We start from the raw sequence: 12,734 nt of genomic DNA, 5'->3' as shown, positions 1-12,734 counted from the left end.
ACATCAATTAACTAAAATTGTCATAACATATAATATAAGTTTATAACATCATATCTTATATATCATACCAAACAAACCTGTAATCATCAATAAACAAATCAAATATGATAATTTTATAATTTTTTATTTTAATATTTTTTTTCTCTTTTTTTTATCATCGTTAATTAAATTTTTTTCCATGACATAATCATAGTAAATATCGGGAAATATTTTTCTTATATTATTGAAGATGAATTATCTTATGTTAGTGAAACAAAATTATAAAAGAAGTTCACAAATAATTAGAAAAAAAAAATATAGGTGTGATCCACTTTTATTGTATATGCGTAAAAATTTGATTTATATAACCCTTAAATATAACAAGGAGAACAGCGAGTCACCCGTATAATAATTGTGTTCAAGTTGTAATAGATGAAGATAATGGAATAATAGATGATTGACGTCAGGGAATTGTAACCGGATATTATTATATTAAAAAACACAAAAAAAAATAAAGGAAAGTGGAGATTGCATAATTAAAGCTCAATAAAAGTGAACTAAATAATTACGAAAGCTACAAAGGCAGTAACCCGGACAGACGAAAAGGTGAAGGCTGCTACTTAATCCCTAGGTATACCGAGTCATCTCTACAACTATTCTGACTGCTTAACTATCATTCTATTCCCTATATAAACCTCACTCTCCTCTCTACTTCAATTCATCTCACTCTTTTTCCTTTCTATTATTATTACTAATCTTCCAATTCTCAGTTTAATTTCGTGAGATAATGATCGCCATGAAACGCGCTGCTTCCTCTGCCGTTCGTTCTTTGCTCACTTCTTCTTTGATCTCTTCTTCCACCTTCACCAGGAACATTCATGTAAGCCCAATCTCTGTTCCCTCTAACCTATGAATTATGTGTTAATTCTTTTTTTCTTTCTTTTTTTCCTTTTCTTCTTCAATTCAGCAACCACCCATCAACTCTAAACTGAGATCTTGTATCTGACAAGTTTGATTTTGAAAGAATCAAATAAAAAAAAATTGTGTTTATAAATAGGTAAAATCATTTCTTCAGTAAGTGGTAGAAATTAAAAAGATTGAGTTCTCCGTCATGTTTTTTTCTCTCTCATGTTTTCTACGTGGCAGACAAATAATTTTTGCAGCTGCGTTAACCCTAAACCTTATAAATAATGTGTTAAAACAAAATTAGTATAAAGTATGAACACATGTGTCTACATACTTTTACTAAAACAAAATTATTATAAAGTATGAACATATAAGGTATGGTTTTATTTAAAAAATTCCGCTTACTAAACGCGTGTGACATGACATGGTTATTATCATTATAAAATAAGACTAAGATTTACAGGATCCTTTCCCACCATCTAATGTCACATGCTGCAATCATGATTTTCCGGTGAAACAGGCACCGAAGTTGTTGTTGTTTGTCCTTTTTCGCATGTGTGATTCCCGGGATGCTAGCGTCTGTGTGCCACTCTCTCTATGTGCGTTTGTGATTCACACTACCATACTTTTACATCTCAAGTACACGTGGTTCAGACTAACTCATGTCGCATTGGAATAATCAAAATTATCCGTTTCCACAGTGGATCCTCTCAAGTGAAAAAAGTAGTCATGGTCATGTTATTTGATCAATGATGAGATAAGAGAAAAAAAAGTATATAATTTTTAAATGAATGGTTGTGATCAAATAACATGACCACTTTTCTATACGAGGATCCATTCCCTTCCGTTTCCCTGTTTATATGTTTTTCTTTTCATAGAAATTAAATTGAACTGTTGTCGACGGTGTCTTTTTTCTTTTAATGGTTTTGGGCCGTCGTTAGGCAAGCCCAGCCCAGTTTTCATGACAACAGATTAAGATATAAATGTGGTAATTAAGTTATACAATTAATCAAACGGAATAATCAGTTTGCAAAATTCTTTTATAAATTTTTACAAATTATATTATGTATTCTCGAAAATATATTATTAATCGAGTGTATTTTTAAGAATACACAATATAATTTATGAGAGTTTGTAAACAAAAAATTTATGTTATACAATTAGTTAATAATTAACACAATTTAACTTTTCTTATTGAGAATAGGCCTCTGGTGGAAAGAAGAAGATTGTGGGGGTGTTCTACAAAGGCAATGAGTATGCTTCCCTGAATCCCAATTTCGTTGGATGTGTTGAAGGAGCTTTGGGTATACGTGAGTGGCTCGAATCACAGGGTCATCAGTACATTGTCACTGATGACAAAGAAGGACCCGGTTGTGGTTAGTATTTAGCCAAATTAATTCATCTTTATATATTAAATTTGATCACTTTCTAGTTTAATCTTTTAGTTTATTTTTCAGTGAGGCATGATATTCTTACATCTCTATAAGATTAAGAAGTCTTACACTCACCAAATCTTAGTCATTGATTTACTTGCATATAACGATTTATATATCTAATAAATCAGAACTGTATCTTAGTCATTGATTTGTTTATATATAACGGCTTATATGTCTAATAAATCAAAATCGTTAAATATAAATAGGATTAACGAGACGGGGGTAACTTATGTCGGTGTAAAATAATTCTGACCTTTTTTATAAATATCATTTTTAACTTTTATTCTTTTATTCTTTTAAATTTTAAATTCAAATTCTTTTGAATTAATTAAACGTATTGCTAGTTAAGTAGTCACTACTATACTTTTTATCAATATATATCACAACAATACATGCAAGTAAGCAACCAAGCTTCAAATCATATAATTGTGAATGCATCAGTCAGTGATAGAGAAGATTATGTGTGTTCAAGATTGTTAATTTCTTTTGACATATACTGAACTTTCTGCTTCAAGTTTATGATTGCTTGAACTTATTGCTATTATTTGTTGTCATAATGCCAGAACTTGAGAAACACATTCCTGATCTCCATGTCCTGATATCTACACCATTTCACCCGGCCTATGTCACCGCGGAAAGGATAAAGAAAGCTAAAAATTTAGAACTGCTTTTGACTGCTGGCATTGGTTCTGATCACATTGATCTTAATGCTGCTGCTGCTGCTGGTTTAACTGTGGCAGAGGTCACAGGAAGCAATGTGGTATCGGTTGCAGAGGATGAACTGATGAGAATCCTCATTCTAATGAGGAATTTCTTGCCTGGATACAAGCAGGCTATTAGTGGAGAATGGAATGTTGCTGGCATTGCATATAGAGCTTATGATCTTGAAGGAAAGACAATTGGAACTATTGGTGCAGGAAGAATTGGGAAGCTTTTACTCCAAAGGTTGAAACCCTTTAACTGTAATCTTCTGTATCATGATCGCCTTAAGATGGATCCAGAATTGGAGAAACAAATTGGAGCTAAGTTTGAGGAGGACCTTGATGCAATGCTTCCAAAGTGTGATGTAATTGTTATGAATACCCCTCTCACTGACCAGACAAGGTATGATTTCATACCAATCCAATAAAATAATGAGTAAGGATTCGTTTATAAACTTTTATTTTACAAATTACACTAAGTATGACCAATCATACTCTTGATTGAAGTATGACCAGTCAGACATAGTGTAGTTTGTAAACAAAAAGTTTGTAAATATAACTTTCTCCTAATTTTAAAACATGAAATCTTAAGTCATTTATAAGTTTCAAAATTTTTATGGGCAATGCATGATCACATGGAATTCATAGCTAATCCAATATAGAAAGAAGTGACCAAGTATTTTGTTTGAATGATGTACATGGATATTCCACGCATTTTGTTTTACTAGTGAGACAACATGGGAGATTATACATGAATATTTGAATTCTTTGATCATTTCCCAGTTATGAGTAGTGACCAAAGTTTTTTTATGATTCAGAGGATTTTTTGACAAAAATAGAATTGCCAAGTGCAAGAAAGGTGTCTTGATTGTTAACAATGCTCGAGGAGCACTTATGGACACCCAAGCAGTTGCAGATGCTTGCTCTAGTGGGCACATTGCAGGTAATTCTAAAATCAGCTGATAAAAATTTGTGTGTTTCCAACAACACAAGAGATTATTGTTGAAGTAATGTAACAACTTTCATACTAAGTTGTTTACAAGTGAAAGAGATTTATGTCATTCCTCTCCTTTGCTAATTTCTTTCATTACCCTTTGGAATCTCTTGTTTCTCTATAGGTTACAGTGGTGATGTTTGGTTCCCACAACCAGCTCCAAAGGATCATCCATGGCGCCATATGCCAAACCATGCCATGACTCCTCATGTTTCTGGAACCACCATAGATGGACAGGTAATTTAAGCGTCTAGACATGAACTTGTCTTTTTTTGTGTCTAAGTTCTTTCACTTCATTTGCTATGTTCTTGATGGAAAACTAATAATAATAATAATAAATGAAACTTATTCAGCTACGTTATGCTGCTGGGGTCAAAGATATGCTTGAGAGGCACTTTAAGGGTGAAGACTTTCCTGAACAAAACTACATTGTCAAGGAGGGTCAACTTGCAAGCCAGTATCGGTGAAGAATGTATCGGGTGTTTATAAATCCTTCCAATGTTAAGGTCATTGGATGACCACATAAAAATCAGGAAGGAACTCATAATGTACTTGCTTTGTTGAATTTGAACTCGTTTATTTGATGTTGGAAATAAAACTGAAATGAACACCACAGTCTACTAGTATGGTCCTTGTGTTTTTGGAATTTGAATGAACTGCTTGTAATGCAAGTAAAATAAATTTTAACATGAGATTGAACTTGAGGAATGGAAGTAAATTATGAAGAACTCACCATCTTTGTCCTAAATTATGTTGGTACATTGACCTTCAATCATGGGCATATCTCTCTATATAATTATGATAAATGAAGTTATTATTGCTCAACTCAAAAATGGCTAAATTTTATTGAAGGGGCGAAATTATAATGTATAAAAAAATTAGGTATATGATAAAAAAAATTAAAAATAATATTCATTCCTATATGTTTATATAACGTCTGCCCCGCTCTACCAATGTTGAGTCGAACAAAAGACACCAAACTGAGTTACTGTATGTTGGATTGTCATAGCAAGACATTGTATAAAATGGCCTAACAGTACCAACGAAGGATATATAGCTCTATGTCATATATACCTGTAAATAAAATTACATTTTTTTTAACAGATTAAAAAATTTAAGTGAGGTTAGACATCGAAGTCATCGTTAACTACAAGACATTCATATTGTAAATTCCTATTATCCTATAAATATATATTATTTTATATTTTATTATGTGATAGGATGGTAGGAATATTAACCACCTAATACATAATTATTATTCATCGCTATTGGCTTGCTAGTTGACCAAAATCCTCCCTCTTCCTCGTAAGATAATTATCCCTGAAAAATTAAATCCTCTGTTAGAAGTTACCTTCATTCCTCTGTTAGCAAATATGTCAATCCCTCCAAATTCGCCTTGTAGAGGGTGTTCGTCAAGTTTTACACAGCCTGTGAGTCAAGAAGATGTAGAAGCAGCTCAAAATATGGTGAGAATATTTTGAAAATCACCAAATATGTGGTTTCACTTAAAATCACATTGTGTCGTTGACAAGCATTTATATATATATATATATATATATATATATATATGGACCAGGATCATCTTACACCGGTGTAAGAATAATAAGTCTTACACCAGATCTTAACCGTTAATTTACGTGCATCTAATGGTTAAGATTTATTGTGCCTCATTAATTAATCAATCATTAATTCCCATTAAATTTTAACCGTTAGATGCACGGAAATCAACGGTTAAGATCTGGTTACGCCGGTGTAAATTGATCCTATCCCTATATATACTTATGGGAAGTGTTATATTTACAAACTCTTATAAACTAAACTATGTACTCCCAGAAGTACACTCGATTAGTAATATACTTCCGGAAGTATATAGTGTAATTTGTAAAAATTTGTAAAAATCATATATTATATAAATATTTATATATATATATATATGTATATGTGGGAAAAACATTTCTCGAGTTGCTTGAGACAATGTTATCTCTGGCCACCCCAAAACTACGTCGTTTTGTTTATTTATTTCCTTATATTAATTGATTACCTTTGAATGGTTATGATTCCTTTTTTCTCTCTCTTCCTTTATCACCATTAATCCATCTTTGTACGGTTATGATTTAGTTGCCGGAGATAACATTGCCTCAAGCAGCTTGTTGAGTTTTCTTATTTCTTGGGTTATGTAAGCTTGTGTCTTGGTGCATGTGAGTTTTCTTATTTCTTGGGTATCCAAGGAAGGAGGCATGGTTGGGAATGGAATTTGTGCATTAGTCCTTGATGGGGTTATGTAATTCTTAGCTTATGTCTTTGTGCATGTGAGTTTTCTTTTTCTCTCGGGGGTATCCAACGAAGGAGTCAAGCTTGGTAATGGAATTTGTGCATCAGTCCTTGAATGAGACTTCCAAGTTTTGTGATAAATTTGACGTACCCCAGTATCTATATATAATTATCCCTTAAAAATTTGACGTACCTTCTTAATTTCCTCTGTTAGCAAAGATGTCAATCCCTCCAAATTCGCCGTGTAGAGGGTGTTCATCAAGTTTTGCACAGCCTGTGAGTCAAAAAGATGTAGAAGAAGCTCAAAATATGGTGAAAAATGTTCACCGCGTTAATTGTATTGAACGAAATCCACCTTTGGCTAACATCGTATATAGAACAGGCGAACATAACTCTGATGTTAAGCGTTGCTGTTTCCGTTGGAGCATAAAGCCTTATGACGAGATCTTTCAAAATGGATTCAGAGCAAGAGCTCAAGAAGACACTTCACCCAACAACACTTACTACGATTTGTATGACTATGTCCACAATGCTGATGCGCCTATTCTTGATCCAAATAAGCCACCAAGAAGGCATGCCTTCGTTAGCACCACTATTGATGTTGGTTGGCGTCCTGATCCTAACCACTATACCCTCCTTCCAATTCCAACCAGTGGAAATACGGTACATTATCCCTCCTCCAAAGAAGAGAAAAATTGGAAAAAATATCTCTTCTTTTGTAAAAAAAAAGATATACCCAGAGACAGGGACAGAGTACATGATGTGATGGACACAAGAAAAGTTCAAACAGAGGGGCAGATTCAAATCTATCGTTACGAGGTGTATGCTCCCGGTGGCATTTGGGTTTCTTCGACACTTGGCAATGTATACAGGTACGCTGATCAACACCAAGTTTGCTTTGTTGGCGGCATTGCACCTCAATACATTCGCTCTGCCCAATTATTCACTGCCACACGCCCAGCTGGAGCAAGGTCTGTCTGTGTAGCTTTTTTAACTGTGCTATAGTCAATTTTATATTTAATAATTTCAAATTATTTGTTACGAAAGATATTAGTTATTAGTGAAATTAATATTTAAGATATATATATATATATATATATATATATATGAGAAAAATATTTCTCCGGCAACTTGAGATAAGTTTATCTCCGACCACTCAAAATTACGTCGTTTTGTTTATTTATTTTCTTATATTAATTGATTCACTTTTGAATGGTTATGATTCCCTTTTGCTCTCTCTTCCTTTATCACCGTTGATCCATCTTTGTACGGTTATGATTTAGTAGCCGAAGATAAAATTATCTCAAGCAACTTGAGAAATGATAATCCCTATATATATATATATATATATATATATATATATATATATATATATGGCAAAATGATTTGTAATGTGACTGCATATAAGCATTTGTGTTGTCACTTAAAAACTACGTCGTTTTGGGTGAGAATAAAGAAGTTCGCGTTCAAAATTAATTATAGAAAAATGAAACATTATATTTATTTTCATCTTTGTATGGTTATGATTCTCCATATTTAATGTTTTATATTTATTTCTACTTTTGTATGATTATGTTTTTTCAAATTTAATGCTTTCATACTATAAAACGACGTAGTTTTGTATGACTGCACCAATCCTTAAGTGCTACATCCGCTAAACCATATATATATATATATATATATATATAACTTAAAAAATACTACTCTCATTTTACCTTTTCTACGAGGTAGTTATCTCATATTCTCCCACCTAAAAAATCTCACCTCTTTTTTTTTTTCTTTCCCTTTTAATAGTGGACCTCACCTAGCTTCTTCCTATAACATCATAGTTGTATTCCCCAATCACATAAAACTTTACTTTTGACATGTTAAAGTTTAGTTATTTGCAAGATAAAATAAATTAAGGGACCCAAATAATAAATAATATATGACTAATATATATAAATTAATTTGAAGTTAGCTTTTAAATGGGCAGGCATGCGACAATCCGTAGGGAAGGTACCGCATTAATAATCAACAGGCATTTCGATCCACTGTCGGATCCGGATACGGAGCTCCTAATTCAGAACCCATTATTATATTACTGCGATGATGGTATTCATCGGCCACTATCCCTTCAAACTTTTACAGCTGCTGCGAATATGAAACGGGAAAGACAAGTCTCGAATCACAACTGGGATGCTTTGCAAAAGTGGTATGTTGATGATGTTCCAAATGTTCCTAGTTATATAAATGCTGCGTTCCCTTCATCTAAGACAAATGAAGCCTATATATTCATGAAAAATGAGTACGTGCGGTTGAATTACGTGAATGACTGGATTGTGAATGGGCCACTTCTTATTTGTGATGGGTTTCCATCGCTAATTGGTACTTCATTCGGAGAGCATGGAATAGACTGTGCGTTTGACACTGACAACAATGAAGCATTCATCTTCTCTTCTAATCTTTGTGCCTATATTGACTATGCTCCAGGAACCAAAGATGACAAAATACTCTCAGGCACTTTCTCATCAAAACTATTTTACCAATATTTCAACAGAAAGAATATTTTACCAAAATGAGGTCGTATTGAATTTAGTGCAGATAACTTATATGTAGTAACAGTAATAAACCCATATTTCAAACACTTTTAAGTTTTTATTATTTTTTTACATTAAGATTTTATATTTTATGATTTTTTAATCTCTTTTTTATTTTATTTAAAATTCCGATTTTAACGAGATTGCTCTCTCAGGTCCTACCACAATCACTGCCATGTTTCCCTCATTAAAAAATACGGTTTTTGAAAATGGCATAGATGCGGCATTCAGGTCTACTCTTGAAAACGAAGCTTACTTGTTCAGAGGCGACCAATACGCTCAAATAAACTATAATTCCAAGCATGTCATTGCCATGGGTAATATCTCTGGTGGGTTTTATGGTTTGATGGGAACCATCTTTGCAAGTGGAATTGATGCTGCTTTCGCCGTGCACTGGAAGGATGAAGCGTACATTTTCAAAGGAGAGTACTATGCACGTTTCAATTTTGCACCTGCAGGGACAACTAGTAACCACATTCCCTCAGGAGTGAAGCCAATCCTTCCAAATTGGCCATCTCTTAGTAGCATATTGCCTATCAAGAATGGTGGGCTTGATGATCATCACCATCGTGAACAAGTTCCCTGGAATCCAGGCCATGATGAACTTTAAAAATAATAGTGTTGATTGGTATCATAAGAATAAAAACTTCCGTTTGTTGACGGTTGCTTTGCTCCTCAATGTAACATATATGGTTTTTATAAGAGTTATGTTGTAGGAAAAGTGATTCTGTAATGTTATAGAGATTCGTTTTGCGTGCCGTAATTTATTTTTTTTCTTTTTTCTTCAAAAAGTGTGGGCTTCACAAAATATTGTGTGTAGGAAAGTTTGTTTTGTAATGTTAAATGACAAATGCAAATCCCAACATATATATATTTATGTGGCTGTTTCTTTTATATTTCTCAATGTAATATGCATGTTTAAGAATAACAGTGAATGGTTTAGTTGAGTAAAGTGTTCAAATTTAAATATAGTTAATATTATGTATTTAATAGTTAATATTTAGTATTAATAAATTCATTAATTACTGTATACAAAAAAAATTCATTAATTAACTCATCAATACCAAAGCAATTTCAAGATCCAGATAAATTTTTTTAAAAATTATACATACATCAACAAAGCTCAGCACAGTCAATAGATAGTTGGATCCTTTAAGCATGCTGACAGAGGTTCAATCCTTGATTGTGTGTAGGGGTGCTAAACAAACCAGGGGCCTTTCAGGGGCCTTTGGCTCGGCTCGTGAAGGCCTGAGCTTACATGTCTAAAATTGGTTGTTGGCACAGGTTTGGACTTTTATAAAAGCTCGTTTAATAAAAAGGCTTCAGGCTCCAATTCAAAAGTTCGGCCTTAAAGCCTCTCAGGCTGGCCTAGTATATTATTTTTTATTTATATTTTATATTTTTTATACTACTTGTAATGGCCATCTCTTTCTCCTCAATCCATTTCACTCTATTTTATTGGTTAAGCAGACTTTTTGAATGACTTTGTTCTATATTATGCTGTTTGGATATAAATTGAATTTATGAATATTTATGGAATTACTAGGTTTTTGTTATCTTATTTTTTTTAAACAGGCTAAACAAGGATGTTATTTTTTATAAATAAGCCAGGCCGCAGGCCGATAGTTATATTTATAACAGGTAACAGGCTTGGTCAGGCTGACACATTTAAACACAGGCTTACCCTTTTAAGACCAAAGCTCGGCTCGGCTCGGCCCGTTAACACCCCTAATTGTGTGTATAGAAAATGCTTTGTTGGGAAAGGCTATACGTACCCACGTTTGCGTGATCTCTTCGCCTCGAGGGGATTAATACTTGACTTTCAAACGTTAAAATGATTTATATTATTCAAGTCATTTTCATTTTTATATATATATATAATAAATAATTAATTATTATAGATAACCGTTAGATGGACAGAAATCAACGGTTGAGATGAAGAGTAAGAGTTGTAAGTCTTACTCTAGAGTCTAAAGATCCCTCCTATATATATATATATATAATAATTAAAACTAATAAAGTCATTAATTATTTTACGAGTTCCAATAAAATTCACAAATAGTGATCAAAATAAAAAGGCAACAAATCTTATGCCCGTAATTTTTAAACTTTATTTATCATACTAAATATTATGCCCGTAATAGTTAATATTTAATATTAGTCAAGTCATTAATTACCTCATTATCTCCAATGCATTTTGAAGTTCTAGATAAAACTTTTTTAAAATTAAAAATACACTCAGAATTTATTATGAATCATTTTATGTTAATATTTATAAATTTCAATGATAAACTAAAGTTAACTCTTTTCCATTTTCCTTTTTACCAAAAAAAAAAAAACTCTTTTCCATTTTAATCATATATACAATATAATAATGGTAGTGAAATAATATAAAACATTTACCATTTTGTCAATTGATCATGTAATTTATTAAAATACCAATTATTAATTTTTATTACTTTCAATATTAGTCAAGTATATATAATAATAACAAGTGTTAACCTTAATTTCAAACGTTAAAATGATTTATATTAGTCAAGTCATTTTCATTTATATATATATATATATATATATATATATATATATATATTTACAATAATTAAAATTAATAAAGTCATTAATTTTTTTACGAATTCCAATACAATTCACAAATAGTGATCAAAAATAAAAAGGCAACAAATCTTATGCCCGTAATTTTTAAACTTTATTTATCATACTAAAAATTAAGCCCATAATAGTTAATATTTAATATTAGTCAAGTCATTAATGACCTCATTATCTCCAATGCATTTTGAAGTTCTAGATAAAACTTTTTGAAAATTAAAAATACACTCAGAATTTATTATGAATCATTTTATGTTAATATTTATAAATTTCAATGATAAACTAAAGTTAACTCTTTTCCATTTTAATTATATATACAATATAATAATGGTAGTGAAATAGTATAAAACATTTACCATTTTGTCAATTGATCATGTAATTTATTAAAATATCAATTATTAATTTTTATTATTTTCAATATTAGTCAAGTATATATAATAATAACAAGTGTTAACCTTAATTTCAAACAAAAAAATGATTTATATTAGTGAAGTCATTTTCATTTATATATATATATATATATATATATATATATAATAATTAAAATTAATAAAGTCATTAATTATTTTACGAATTCCAATACAATTCACAAATAGTGATCAAAATAAAAAGGCAACAAATCTTATGCCCGTAATTTTTAAACTTTATTTATCATACTAAATATTATGCCCATAATAGTTAATATTTAATATTAGTCAAGTCATTAATTACCTCATTATCTCCAATGCATTTTGATGTTCTAGATAAATTCTTTTTAGAAAATTAAGAATACACTCAGAATTTATTATGAATTATTTTATGTTAATATTTATAAATTTCAATGATAAACTAAAGTTAACTATTTTCCATTTTAATTCTATATACAATATAAAAATGGTAGTGAAAAATATAAAACATTTACCATTTTGTCAATTGATCATGTAATTTATTAAAATATCAATTATTAATTTTTATTATTTTCAATATTAGTCAAGTATATATAATAATAACAAGTGTTAACCTTAATTTCAAACAATAAAATGATTTATATTATTAGTCAAGTCATTTTCATTTTTATATATATATACAATAATTAAAATTAATAAAGTCATTAATTATTTTACGAATTCCAATAAAATTCACAAATAGTGATCAAAATAAAAAGGCAACAAATCTTATGCCCGTAATTTTTAAACTTTATTTATCATACTAAATATTATGCCCATAATAGTTAATATTTAATATTAGTCAAGTCATTAATTACCTCATTATCTCCAATGCATTT

At 30.9% G+C, this 12,734-nt stretch overlaps 2 protein-coding genes across 4 annotated transcripts; both read left to right on the top strand.

Annotated features, from left to right (window-relative positions):
• Positions 1-541: 541 nt before the first annotated feature.
• LOC133293959 (formate dehydrogenase 1, mitochondrial) lies at positions 542-4,629 on the top strand. 3 transcript variants are annotated; one of them, XM_061492592.1, is made up of 7 exons: positions 542-610; positions 750-859; positions 2,090-2,261; positions 2,885-3,425; positions 3,841-3,965; positions 4,141-4,253; positions 4,370-4,629. In XM_061492592.1, the coding sequence occupies exons 2-7, from the start codon at positions 767-769 to the stop codon at positions 4,481-4,483; spliced, it is 1,158 nt and encodes a 385-aa protein (XP_061348576.1). In that variant the 5' UTR covers positions 542-610; positions 750-766; the 3' UTR covers positions 4,484-4,629. The 3 variants fall into 3 exon arrangements, with proteins under 3 accessions (XP_061348576.1, XP_061348577.1, XP_061348578.1); XM_061492593.1 differs by lacking the exon at positions 542-610 and having other exon boundaries at positions 629-859; positions 2,105-2,261; XM_061492594.1 differs by lacking the exon at positions 542-610 and having other exon boundaries at positions 776-787.
• Positions 4,630-6,506: 1,877 nt separating this feature from the next.
• On the top strand, positions 6,507-9,476 carry LOC133293962 (uncharacterized). Its single transcript, XM_061492597.1, has 4 exons — positions 6,507-6,950; positions 7,086-7,258; positions 8,263-8,786; positions 9,022-9,476. The coding sequence occupies exons 1-4, from the start codon at positions 6,507-6,509 to the stop codon at positions 9,474-9,476; spliced, it is 1,596 nt and encodes a 531-aa protein (XP_061348581.1).
• Positions 9,477-12,734: the final 3,258 nt, after the last annotated feature.

The sequence above is a fragment of the Gastrolobium bilobum genome, unplaced genomic scaffold, assembly GCF_033153095.1.
Source record: "Gastrolobium bilobum isolate Gb01-03AN ecotype WA unplaced genomic scaffold, APGP_CSIRO_Gbil_v1 utg38683, whole genome shotgun sequence".
Taxonomy (NCBI): Eukaryota; Viridiplantae; Streptophyta; class Magnoliopsida; order Fabales; family Fabaceae; genus Gastrolobium; species Gastrolobium bilobum.
This window is presented reverse-complemented; position numbering and strand designations above follow the sequence as displayed.

Coding starts and splice junctions, on each gene's coding strand:
- LOC133293959 (XM_061492592.1), top strand. CDS start 767: ATGATCGCCATGAAACGCGCTGCTTCCTCTGCCGTTCGTTCTTTGCTC. Junction 3,966..4,140: donor CTCTAGTGGGCACATTGCAG/GTAATTCTAAAA, acceptor GTTTCTCTATAG/GTTACAGTGGTGATGTTTGG. Junction 4,254..4,369: donor GAACCACCATAGATGGACAG/GTAATTTAAGCG, acceptor AAACTTATTCAG/CTACGTTATGCTGCTGGGGT.
- LOC133293962 (XM_061492597.1), top strand. CDS start 6,507: ATGTCAATCCCTCCAAATTCGCCGTGTAGAGGGTGTTCATCAAGTTTT. Junction 6,951..7,085: donor TTCCAACCAGTGGAAATACG/GTACATTATCCC, acceptor ACAGAGGGGCAG/ATTCAAATCTATCGTTACGA. Junction 8,787..9,021: donor AGATGACAAAATACTCTCAG/GCACTTTCTCAT, acceptor TTGCTCTCTCAG/GTCCTACCACAATCACTGCC.